The sequence below is a fragment of the Planococcus citri genome, chromosome 1 (genome assembly GCF_950023065.1).
Source record: "Planococcus citri chromosome 1, ihPlaCitr1.1, whole genome shotgun sequence".
Taxonomy (NCBI): Eukaryota; Metazoa; Arthropoda; class Insecta; order Hemiptera; family Pseudococcidae; genus Planococcus; species Planococcus citri.
In genome coordinates, this window is record NC_088677.1 from 1,017,468 (window position 1) to 1,030,590 (window position 13,123).

The 13,123-nt window shown below is 38.9% G+C and overlaps 1 protein-coding gene across 1 annotated transcript; it reads left to right on the forward strand.

Moving 5' to 3' along the window:
• The first annotated feature begins 10,109 nt into the window (after window positions 1-10,109).
• Window positions 10,110-12,273, forward strand: LOC135841817 (uncharacterized). The gene is made up of 2 exons (XM_065359017.1): window positions 10,110-11,619; window positions 11,809-12,273. Exons 1-2 carry the CDS (start codon window positions 10,202-10,204, stop codon window positions 12,047-12,049), a joined length of 1,659 nt encoding a protein of 552 aa, XP_065215089.1. The 5' UTR covers window positions 10,110-10,201; the 3' UTR covers window positions 12,050-12,273.
• The last annotated feature ends 850 nt before the right edge of the window (window positions 12,274-13,123 follow it).

Sequence of the window (13,123 nt, forward strand, 5' to 3'; positions counted from 1 at the left end):
CACAATACGCATCTTGACGCAAATTATGATACTTTTACACTTACGCTACGGCACTGTATCGGTTCCTATATCCAATTCGCAGAAATCTAAGCGTTTAATATTTCGATAGAACGCGTTTAACTTTTAATTACTTGTACGAAGAAATCGATGGACGTTTCAAATTATCGCATCGAACGGTACGGATACGTCGGCGTGTTTAATTATTGTGTCAACGTAACCGTTTACCTAGCGTTTAAACGACGAGTAATTTCGTTAGTTTTCTATCACTATACGGTTCTCTATTGGTATCTCGGTTTCAAACGCAGCGCCGCCGCTGCCGTCTAACATCTTCTCTGCTCGTATAATATCGAATTCAAATAACGTTGCTCCTTGCTCGTGCGATGCCACAGTCTGCTTCTCGAGTTGCCTAAATAAAAAAAAAACACACCAAATCCAAAATGAAATTCTTTCTTAATTAAATTAAATCGCATCGCGATTCGAGGTACAGCTACAAAAAATGAAATATTCGTCGCTCGGTTAACAGAACAGATAATGAGTCTTAACTATTTCATATCGTTTACGGTACGTATTCTTCGCAAAAGCATAACTTTGAATAGAAAACGACGCGGAGTACGCTTAATTTGTTTGTAGACGTTGGTATTTGAAAAATGATGGCTATGTCATAAGACGAATTTCGATGCTTGTTTTTCTTCAACAACTTTGAAACGCGAAAAAAAACTGACAGCTGTTTCCTTTTTTTTTTTCGTTCTGGGATACCTACTCGTCATGGTGAAAAACTCCCCGATACTCGTATTTCGCCTTGTGTAAGTTTAAACAAAAAAATACACCGGCTACTCGCAATTTTCTGCTGCTTTTGTTCTTTCTGACGAAAAAATGCCAAGGTAGGTACGAGTTTGGGTAATTAGGCACACGTCACTTACGTAGGTATTCGTAGAAATAACACGATCGGTGGTCAATGTGTCCGTCGATGCGCACCGGAGTCGTGTTACGCAACGGTTGATAATTGTCAACAGTTATCATTGTTTCCGACAAAAGTAACCAAAATAAAGACAAAACCCGATTAAAAAATCACAAAAAAACAGAACTTTTCGTTTATGATTAAAATCTTTGAAAAAGCGACATTTTTCGGCAATTAGGCCTAGAGTGAGAATTTGGGTAAATTCTGGAAAAAAACGAGACTATTGACAATTTTAACTATTAATAAGGTTTTTCTCAGCAATTTTTGGCAAAAAATTTACTCATTGGTGCCGATAAGCAGCCTCCAGCCAAAAATTGACTTTTCTCCAGCAATTTCAAATCGCTCCAAAAGACGTTGTAAGCAGCTAGTCCGGCATATGACAATAGGACAGGGGTAATTGCACCCCCACCCGCCGCCGATCCTCCGGAAAAACTTTTTTCTTAAAAGGGACATCCTAAGAAACTTTTAAAGCAAACTTGCCAAAAAAAAGTTAGCCTTACTTACAAAATGGCGGCCATTTTGATTGACAGGTGACCCGAGATCGCAGATTTTGCGTATTAACATAGGACTTGCACGAACTTTTTCAAACTTTACAAAGGTAGATCGAAAGATCATGCAAAAATTTATCATCTGTCAAAATTTCAAGTGCTAAAGTGCGTTTTTCGATTAATGGTGTATTTTTGAAAATCCAATTTAAGGCCAAAAATGAGGAAAAAATCAAAATTTTACCAAATTGACCAAGAAAGCGGAAATTTGGGATATATCCTATTTTTGACATGCCAAATCGATTGAAAACGGTTTCATCCCGTTTTGAGCAGTTCTGGAGCCTCCAGCAGATTTTTGAAACTCGAAATTCCCACAAAATTCCATTAAATTGGAGTAGTAAAGCTAAAATTTATTCTAAAAACTAATTTCAATACGCTACGAAGTACCGCAGGTGAATTTCAAGTCGTTTTGGATCCTTCAGCGACTTTTTGAAAATTCCTGAAGCCTCCAGCAGATTTTTAAAACTTTAGATTTTCACAAAATTTCATCAAATGGAGATGGAAAGCTGAAATTTACTCTACACTCCAATTTTAACACCCTCTGAAGACGATTTCAGGTGGGTTCAAGTAATTTTAGGGGCTCCAGCGACTTTTTTTGAAAATTAATGGAGCCTCCAGTAGATTTTTGAAACTTTAAATTTTCCCAAAATTTCATCAAACTAAAATGGAAAGTCGAAATTCATTCTGCAAACTAATTTCAATACGCTACAAAGTTGACTGCTGGTAAATTTCAAGTCGTTTTGGAGCCTCCAGTAGATTTTTGAAACTTCATCAAATGGAGATGGAAAGCTGGAAGTTACTCTACACTACAATTTTAACACCCTCTGAAGACGACTTCAGGTGGCTTCAAGTCATTTTAGTACCTCTAGCGACTTTTTTGAAAATTACTGGAGCCTCCAGGAGATTTTTGAAACTTGAAATTCCCCAACATTATTTTATCTAATGGAGTTGGCAAGCTGAAATTTACTTCGCAGACTACATGGTGGTTTCACCTGTGAAAATTTCAAGTTTTTTTTTCTCGTATCCGGTTGACATGCCTAAATTAACATGAAAAACTCAATCTAAATCTAAATCTATATACCCTTCCCCGGCCAGTACTCCAGGAATCTAACTGCTTCATCGTCAAGTGTCCCATTTAATTTTCCAGGATCGATTTTTCCTGATAATTCACACTCAAATAAGTGTCTGTCAGTCTGATCATCGCCGCATTCACACAGATCATCATCAGCCAACTGCCATCTATGAAGGTTGTACTTAGACCTTGTGACTCCGCACCTCAATCTGTTCAGTGTTTTCCACAGTCCATATTTCAAGTATTCTCTGCTTGGTAGGGCTTCCTGCCTAGCTCTTCCCTGGCCACCTGCATTCCATATGCGGCATCTATCTGTGCTAGGGGTATCTTTTAGTTCTTCAACTGTTTTCATGAAACTGTGTCTAGATCTGAGGCGGGTTTCTGTCAGTTCTTCATATCCATACATAGGATGCAGCGGATTCTTTAGCACCTTTGTCTTCTCTACCATGGATGCAACTTCACGTCTGACTGCTGGTGGGGCAATTCCACTCAACTTGTATAGGTTATTCAATGGTGTTGGGCGTAGGCACCCTGTCATCAATCTACATGCTTCGTTTAAGGGTATAACAACTTTGCTTGCATGTGCTGAACGACTCCAAACAGGGCAGGCATACTCTCCCACTGAGTAGCACAGTGCCAGTGCAGATGCTCTCATAACTTGGGACTTAGCTCCCCAACTGCTGCCTGCTAGTTTGCGAATTATATTTGTTCTGGCTGCAACTTTCATTTTAGTTGCCTCACAGTGCCTTTTGTAGGTCAAGGACCTATCTAAGGTTACACCCAGGTATTTGGGGTTATCTGCATGCTTCAGATCTGTTCCACCCCATTGAATATTCAATTGTCGCTTTGCTTCACAATTTCTTGTTGGATTTGGTTTGAGGTGGTTATCTTTTTAGTACCTATGTGTCTAGTTCTTCTATAGCCTGGTTTAGTGTGTCCTCCACCTCCGCAAACGTATCATGTTGGGCAGTTAGTGCAAGATCATCTGCATACAAAAAGTGGTTATTATCTGGTCCTATTGGTTGGTCATTGGTGTAAATGTTGAAGAGAATTGGTGACAATACACTGCCCTGAGGCAATCCATTCTTTTGCCGCCTCAGGGTGCTGTTTTTACCATTGAGTGTCACATAGAATCTTCTGTCTTTCATCAACATAGTGACTATCTGTGTAAATTTAAAATCCTTTGTAAGTTGGTACACCTTATACTGGAGTAGTCGGTGGCACACCGTGTCAAAAGCTGCTGTGAGGTCGACAAACACTACTCCAGTGACTTTATTCTTTTCAAAGCCATCTTCAATATGCTGTGTTAAGTGTATAATATCTGCCCAGTGCATGATTTTCCTGGTATAAATCCAGCCTGCTGTCTGATTAGCCCCTCATCTATGCAGTCAGCCATGCGATTTAAAATGACTCTTTCAAAAATCTTGTATAGATGACACAACAGGGGATGGAAAGCTGAAATTTACTCTACACTCCAATTTTAACACCCCCCCCCTCTGAAAATGACTTCTGGTGAATTTCAAGTCATTTTAGAGCCTCCAACAACTTTTTGAAAATTACTGGAGCCTCCAGTAGGTTTTTGAAGCTTGAAATTTCCGCAAATCACCAAACTAAGATGGAGAGTCAAAATTCATTATGCAAACTAATTTCAATAGATACGCTACGAAGTTGACTGCTGGTGAATTTCAGTTCATTTTGGAGCCTCCAGCAACTTTTTGTAGGAATTTTGAGTTTCAAAAATCTGCTGGAGGCTCCAGAACTGCTCAAAACGGGTTGAAACCGTTTCCAATCTATTTGGCATGTCGAAAACAGGGTATATCCCAAATTTCAGCTTTTTTGGTCAATTTGGTAAAATTTTGATTTTTTCCCTCATTTTTGGCGTAAATTGGATTTTCAAAAATTCACCAAAAATCGAAAAACGCGTTTTAGCACTTGAAATTTCGACAGGTGATGAATTTTTGCATGATCTTTCGATCTACCTTTGTAAAGTTTGAAAAATTTCGTGCAAGTCCTATGTTGAAAGGCAAAATCTGCGATTTCGGCTGAACTGTCAATCAAAATGGCCGCCATTTTGTAAGTAAGGCCAACTTTTTTTTGGCAAGTTTGCTTTAAAAGTTTCTTAGGATGTCCCCTATAACAAAAAAAGTTGTCCCGGAGGATCAGCGGTGGGGGGGTTGCAATTACTCATTGTCATTTATGCCGGACTAATATGTATGTATGTACATTTCGAGAGTTGTTTGCCTTTAGTATTATTTTGTAAACCGCGAAGACCCGGAGACTGTTTGCAGATATAATAAGCAATTACGTACGCGTATAAATGAAATCCACAGGCGATGTTTGATGGAAGAAATGAAGTGGACATCGATGGTTGGAAATGATCCGTTATCGGCGTCATATTCGAAAGAGAGTGCGTACTGCGATGGGTAGTCTACGTCCGTCGTCCACGGTGCAGGTGTATGTCTAGTCTTCGTAGGGTATCTATTACGACGACGCAAAGTGAGTTTGACCATTACGCATAAGCAACGGCTCCGGCTATTTAAGGTTGAACTGATGCGTAAAAATGAGCGATGATGCGGCTCTTAGAAACAGTAGGAGGATCTGCTGTAGGTAGGTAGATATTTTTCGACCTTCGGACACCTACACATCGTATATAGGAGTATGCGTGTACCACACCAACCGCCAACCAACGTCCAACACAGCTGAAAACAAATTAGGTACATTATTTCACGCCGTTTAATAAATGAAAACAAAAATGAAAATTGTCTCTAATAAAGTCCTATTTGTTGGTATCGTAGATATAGATATTCTTTACTCGTGTATTTTCACTTATTTAAATATGTAAGTACGTAATTCTCCGAGATACGAATACGAGTACCTATCTTTAATGGTGGTAAAAGTGATGATGTTTTGACGCGCAAAGTAGGATAGGATACGCAGAAGTAGACGTTAAAGCACGTTCGATTACTTAGGTATAATCACGATTCACGTTACTGGGACGTTTTTTCTCTCACAGCTCCCGAGATCTGCAGCCAATGCAGTTGGCTTTGGGCCATGGACGGTACAGCAGTGAGCAATTAATCGTAAAACACCCTCATCATCTCTCGGCACAGTTGACTATACTTACTATAGGAATTTAGAGATGGTCTGCGCGAGGACCACTGTACCTACTCGTACGTAAACAATCGGTCAACAGCGTCGCTGAAGATGAGCAATATTATACCTTCGATTACGTGACTTTTTTCCAAGCGCCCTGTACAAAACACTCGGCGGCGAAAAAATTTCAAAACGCCTTCGTGTTCTTTCCTTATTAATATTTGCACGATATTGCTTATTTCTGAATTCAGGTTACGATCCGATTAAATATAATGCGCTTTTTTCTTCCCGAACGAAATTGCTTCATCGTTGGCTGATTCGCGTAATTTTATTTTAAACCAAAGAGAATAGTATAGTTGGTCTTTGTACATGTCGATTCGGCGTCGGCTTTTCTCAATACCACATCGTAGACTTGCGATTATTATCGCGACAAATTATATTATATTTTTCAGTTTGCAGATAGGTTCTACGAACGTCTGTTAGCGTTAGGTGCATCTTCGCTTACTTATTCGACGAGTAAAAGTGACCAATCCGCCGTGTCGTTGAAATGGAAAGCCGTACGTCTTCGGACACGTTTCAAAACGTTGTTTTTTGTTTTTAATTTCATATCGACTTTTCTACGTCGTCGTGGAAAACGGCACATTCAGTCGTCTTCGAATCAACATCATTGACTCTAGCAAGGTCATTATCAAGTATAATTCGAACGAATCTCTTGATCTGATCAACCGCGAAAGGCTTGTCTAGTCTTTTTGAGTCACCAAGTCGTCTCCCAACAACTCGACGTAATTTTCTTCCAATTCGTACTCGGATCTAAGGAGCAAGGTCTATGCTGCCAAAGGGCCCAGCAGGGCTCATTTTGGAAACAGCGGTTTTATTTCATCAACTCCGCCTCCCCCCTCCGTGCTTTAATATCAAAAATTTAGTCATCTTTTCGAATGACCATTACATTGAATAAATTTTTTTTGAACGTTTTTCAGACTTTCCTAACGAATTTTCGAATCCGATTTCCCAAATTCCTCGAACGACCATTTTCCCGAATTATTTGTTTGAAAATTAATTTCGGAATGTACCTCAGAATTTTTACAAAGTTTGGAAACAAAACTTTGAGGCCCAGTCCAACTTTTTTAACCAAAATATGCAGAAGACCGGTTTTTTTTGGCATACCTACTACCTAACTTATAATGTGCTGAAAATTCTCACTTTTTGTTTGCCAACATAACATAAAACATTGCAAAAAAATCTTACTTCTAACGTCTTTATCAAAACTGTATAGTCCGGCATATGACAATAGGAGTAATTGCAACCCTCCCCCCTCGCCGATCCCCTGGGACAACTTTTTTCTTAAAGGGGACATCTTAAGGAACATTTTAAAGCAACCTTGCCCAAAAAAAAGTTGGCCTTACTTACAAAATGGCGGCCATTTTGATTGGCAGGTCAGCCGAAATCGCAGATTTTGCATTTCAACATGGGACTTGCACGAACTTTTTCAAACTTTACAAAGGTAGATCGAAAGATCACGCAAAAATTTATCACCTGTCAAAATTTCAAGTGCTAAAGTGCGTTTTTCGATTTTTGGTGAATTTTTGAAAATCCAATTAAGGCCAAAAATGAGGGAAAAAATCACAATTTTACCAAATTGACCAAGAAAGCTGAAATTAGGGATATACCCTATTTTCGACATGCCAAATCGATTGGAAACGGTTTCAACCCGTTTTGAGCAGTTCTGGAGTCTCCACCAGATTTTTGAAACTCGAAATTCCCACAAAATTTCATCAAATTGCAGTTGTGAAGCTAAAATTTACTCTACACTCCAATTTTAACACCCTCTGAAGACGATTTCAGGTGGGTTCAAGTCATTTTAGGGACTCCAGCGACTTTTTTAAAAATTACTGAAGCCTCCAGCAGATTTTTGAAACTTTAAATTTTCACGAAATTTCATCAAAATGGAGATGGAAAGCTGAAATTTACTCTACAGTTCAATTTTAACACCCTCTGAAGACGATTTCAGATGGGTTCAAGTCATTTTAGAGCCTCCAGCGACTTTTTTGAAAATTACTGGAGTCTCCAGTAGATTTTTGATACTTGAAATTCCCGCAACATTAATTCATCAAATGGAGTTGGCAAGCTGAAATTTACTTCGCAGACTACATGGTGGTTTCAAATGGTTTTAAATCTTCCAGCTACTTTTAGGAAATTTCAATTTTCCAAAAAATCGTCTTACATCCTATCAAAAATTCGCTGGAGGCTCCAAGACGACTTGAAATCCACCAGTAGTCAACTTCGTACCGCATTGAAATTAGTTTGCAGAATGAATTTTGACTCTCCACCTTAGTTTGATGAAATTTTGGGGAAATTACAAGTTTCAAAAATCTACTGGAGGCTCCAGTAATTTTGAAAAAAGTTTCTGGAGGCTCTAAAATGACTTGAACACACCTGAAGTCGTTTTCAGAGTGTGTTAAAATTGGAGTGTAGAGTAAATTTCTGCTTGCCAACTCCATTTGATAAATTAATGTTGGGGAAATTTCAAGTTTTAAAAATCTACTGGAGGCTCTAGGAATTTTCAAAAAAGTCGCTGGAGGCTCCAAAACGACTTGAAATTCACCTGCAGTACTTCGTAGCGCATTGAAATTAGTTTTTAGAATAAATTTCAACTTTACAACTCCAATTTGATGGAATTTTGTGAGAATTTCGAGTTTCAAAAATCTGCTGGAGGCTCCAGTAATTTTCAAAAAAGTCGCTGGAAGCTCTAAAATGACTTGAACCCACCTGAAGTCGTTTTCAGAGGGCTTTAAAATTGGAGTGTAGAGTAAATTTCAGCTTTCCATCTCCATTTGATGAAATTTTGTGAAAATATAATGTTTCAAAAATCTGCTGGAGGCTTCCGGAATTTTCAAAAAGTCGCTGGAGACTCCAAAACGACTTGAAATTTACCTGCAGTACTTCGTAACGCATTGAAATTAGTTTTTAGAATAAATTTTAGCTTTACAACTCCAATTTGATGGAATTTTGTGGGAATTTCGAGTTTCAAAAATTTGTTGGAGGCACCAGAACTGCTCAAAACGGGTTGAAACCGTTTCCAATCGATTTGGCATGTCAAAAACAGGGTATATCCCAAATTTCAGCTTTCTTGGTCAATTTGGTAACATTTTGATTTTTTCCCTCATTTTTGGCCAAAATGGGATTTTCAAAAATTCATCAAAAATCGAAAAACGCACTTTAGCACTTGAAATTTTGGCAGGTGATAAATTTTTGCATGATCTTTCGATCTACCTTTGTAAAGTTTGAAAAATTTCGTGCAGGTCCTATGTTGACACCCGAAATCTGCGATTTCGGCTGACCTGTCAATAGTGTCAATCAAAATGACCGCCATTTTGTAAGTAAGGCCAACTTTTTTTTGGGCAAGTTTGCACTAAAATGTTCCTTAGGATGTCCCCTTTAAGAAAAAAGCTGTCCCGGAGGATCAGGGAGGGTGCAATTACTCCTATTGTCATATCGCACCTCGGGAGTAATAAGGTCACATCTCAAAAAAGTGAAATTTTACAGGAGAGCGATTTTCTTTTTTTTAAAAACTTGATACATTATTTTCATCAACTTATAATTAATTGTGAGAAATGAATAGCATCTCATTTTAAAGATTGGGTATCTTACCTTCATTTAGCATAAGAATACTTTGAAAAATAAAATCCTAAGGAGGAAAATATTTCAATGTTTGGAAAACATTTTGAGTTCTAATCTTTTATTAAAGTTGATGTGCAGGCGAAAGGAAGCGTCCAAAAAAAAATTCATGTTAACAAAGTTGTAGAGAATTAAATTTCCAATCGACGTAATGTCGTTGGTTTTTTTCTAGAGTGCTTAGTTTTTGAGTTTTTCTCAAAAAACTAAAATTTCATGATATGTGCAAATTCATTTTTTTGAAAAGTGATCAATTTAAAAAAATTTTTCCATTTGGTACAAACCAATAAAAAATGCACTCCTTGTGACTCTTTCCAACTGACAAACATTCAAAACAATCAAAACTCTTTGTTAACACTTTGTGTGTGTGAAATTTGCTCAAAAAAGGTGGAGTTTTTTGAGATGTACCCTTATAGCTCCAAACACCTTGCAATGTTGTTGAGATTTTGAGTTAGGCCATTTGTGTTTTTTACAAGATCTACATAGATGTACCCAACTCAAAGTGTTATTTTGGTTGAGGGGGGGGGGGGTCATACAAACCCCAAAAATGCAAAAATGTCAAAATCAATTTTTTTTGAGATGTTGAGATGTGACCTTATTACTCCCGAGGTGCGATATGCCGGACTAGTAAGGAAGACCATACAAACTTCAAAGTTAAACTTGTACCGATTATGCTTCATATTGAGTAAATTTGAATTACGATTGATCGAGCTTCATCACTCCGAATGTAATACGATTGTTTTTTTCTGTTTTCAACAGGCAGTCAATAAATTCGGACGCAACAGAGAGAAGGAGAAAATAATGGTGATAAAGACGAACGCGCGGTGGCGATAGAATAAACATCGAATTATCATCGAGAATATGCCAATGTTTGCGAATACAAATGGTGTATTGATCAAAGTATTCGCCTTATTGCACTGGTCCTTCGCATACAGTAAACTAGTCGTGGCACCGTCGCTGGCAGCTTATTCTGCAACAACCGAACCGTACCGTACGACGTTGCCGATGGATTTCAACACGACTAGCGTCACCGTCGCCGCCGCCATCGACTCCGACGATACCGCAGCAGCAGCGGCAGGATCAGGCGAAGACGAATATCCGTACCGAGATAGCCGTTATCTGCACAGTACCACTAATAATCACAACGATATGTACAGATGGCACGGTATTACTCAACCTCAACAGTTACAGCAACACCAACACCAACAGCGACTGCAACAACAACTCCAACAACAGCAGCAGCAGCAGCAAACAGCCTACAACGACTACGCTTATTCGTCGGATTACGCGATGACATCTCCGGCAGCGGTCGAGTCGCCGTCCAGCCATGGAATATATCCGTACTTCACGACGACGACGACGACGCAAAAACCAGTGCTGAGGCATTTGAAATTTCGACCGCGAATCACCAAACTGCAAGTGAAACAAGTACGCCGAGGACCGACCAGCTTCAAGGATATGTTCACGGACAGCGACAGTTTCGAAGAACCGGATACGGATTTCGTACCGTTGGTTACGTTGTACGGGTCGCAGATCAGCAGATGGTCGACGATGCCGACACATCACGTTGGTCAGTACACTTACGGTAGCACGCAGCCGGGCAAGACTTATCCGTCGTCGTTCGGTTCCACTTCAACAGGCGCCAGCGCCGCGACGTCGTTCGGCCATAGCGGGCTTAGCTTCAGCGCCGGATCTGGTTCCGCTTTGGAAGATCTGCACGAGTCGGCGTCTCATCATCATGTGCCAATATTTTCCGGCCATCATCATATGCATCATACGCCCCACACGCCCAAATTCGATATGAAAAAAATCGGTATTCTGGCTCTAGTGAAAATCGGCCTAGCTAAGCTCAAAGCGTTCGGTATCCTCAAACTTATATTTCTGCTGTTACTGAAACTTAAACTATTTTTATTAGCGATGTTTATAAAATTCGTGTTATTTTTAAAATTACTCAAAGTACTCAAATCGTTGCTAGTTCCGCTCATCGTGCTAGCTGCCTTGATACCGTTGTTATTGGCGTTGCTGGCGTTGCCTATACTGCTGGCCGGTCTGGCACCGGCGCTGTACTCGTTGATAACTATGCTGCCTATTATACCGATTTTCAATATTAGACCGCCGAAAGCGCGAGTACAATTGAATAAAGATCAAGAAACCGATTCCAGCGATACTATTTCGACGGTTTTCGATCAACTGCTCAGCTCTACTCAATGCGTTGAAAAAATTGCTTGCCAATTAGCAACGAAAAAAGAAGCAACTTTGTTCTTTCCTTTCGTAAACTGGTACGTAAGCTTTCATTCGGCAGATACTTTATCGTTGGATTTAAATAAAACAATAACCTAGATCTACTGTAACCTAACTTACTTTCGCATATGTAGGTACTTACTGATCACTGATAAGTAACATAAAACATTACACAACTTACATCATAGTTTTCAATTAATAATAATTCAACTCTTGTATTTTTTCAGGTACTTACACAAAGTAGGCGACTGGTTACAAAATGACAAGATATCCACGTACGTCGACGTATACACGAAAACAGTCAAAGAATACAAAGGTAAACACTCCGACGAAGACGGTGAACAGTGGTGTTCGACGAAATACTTCTGCGAAAAAAATGACGACGATACGTCGAAAGAATTGAAACACACGCCCGACAGAAGAGCATTTTCCAAGATTTTAGATCCACCGCAAAATTACACAGGATAAGACGTGTTCGCGTACACTTACCTACCTGCATGATGCATTTACACAGATAACTCCAGCGCCAGCGGTGGTTTCATTTTACTTAAATTATTATCTTTCTCAATTTGCTGCCATTAATGGGAAGGGTTATTTTCTTCTTAGAAATCTAAAACTAAGCGAAATAAGTATAGCTACGAATAAACAAAACAAGTTAGGTATAGTGATATCGAAGTAAAATGTACAAAGCATAGACCTAACGTTTTTTTTTTTAAAATTTTATTACTGTTGTATATTTTACGATTCTGTAGTCTATATATCGAATGTAAGTTCAAATCTATTTAAATATTGTAAATAAAACTTTAGAATGTTGTTTCATACATACTCGTATATTTGTTGACGTTCTGAGCATCAATACCTAGTAAGCTGCGTAGGTATAATTTCTGTCTTTGCCAACATCATTTGCCATCATCGGCGAGTAGCGAATACCGGATTCGATAGATCGACTTTTGAACTTCTCGTAACCATTTTTCAACACTGGTTTCACCGAGCTTGAGTATCTGCTTCGTTCGCCAAATTATTCGGAGTTCATTTCATTCAGTTAGCTTTGAATTCGGTGCAACTTCATCACTCTTCTGCGCAGTAGATAAACAAATAAATTGGTAGAGCCACTGAAAAACAACTTACTTCTTTTCAGTGTTCATCTCTTGATCCAAATGAACAGAACAGTACAATCTCGATGACCGTAGAACAAACACCAAAACCAAAGCGAACATTGTTGAGATGGAGAACGAAGGTCGAAAAAGATACTTCAACTATGAAATCGTGGCGCAAGATTAATAAAGATAGACTGTAATAGTGTAATTTAGTGAGATTCTGAACCAATGCAGGTATATTTATTCAAATTTCAACTTCAAATCAATCTTCATGAAAAAATTTTAAAAAATATGAAAATACGGCAATTTTTTCACCCATAAAGAATGCCCCTGCAAAAATAATCCATAGGCAACTTAAATAACACGGCCAATCGGAGGGTATGAGCATTGTGCCTTATGGAGACAGTAGACACTAATTTTTGCTATATCACAGACACACAGCGCC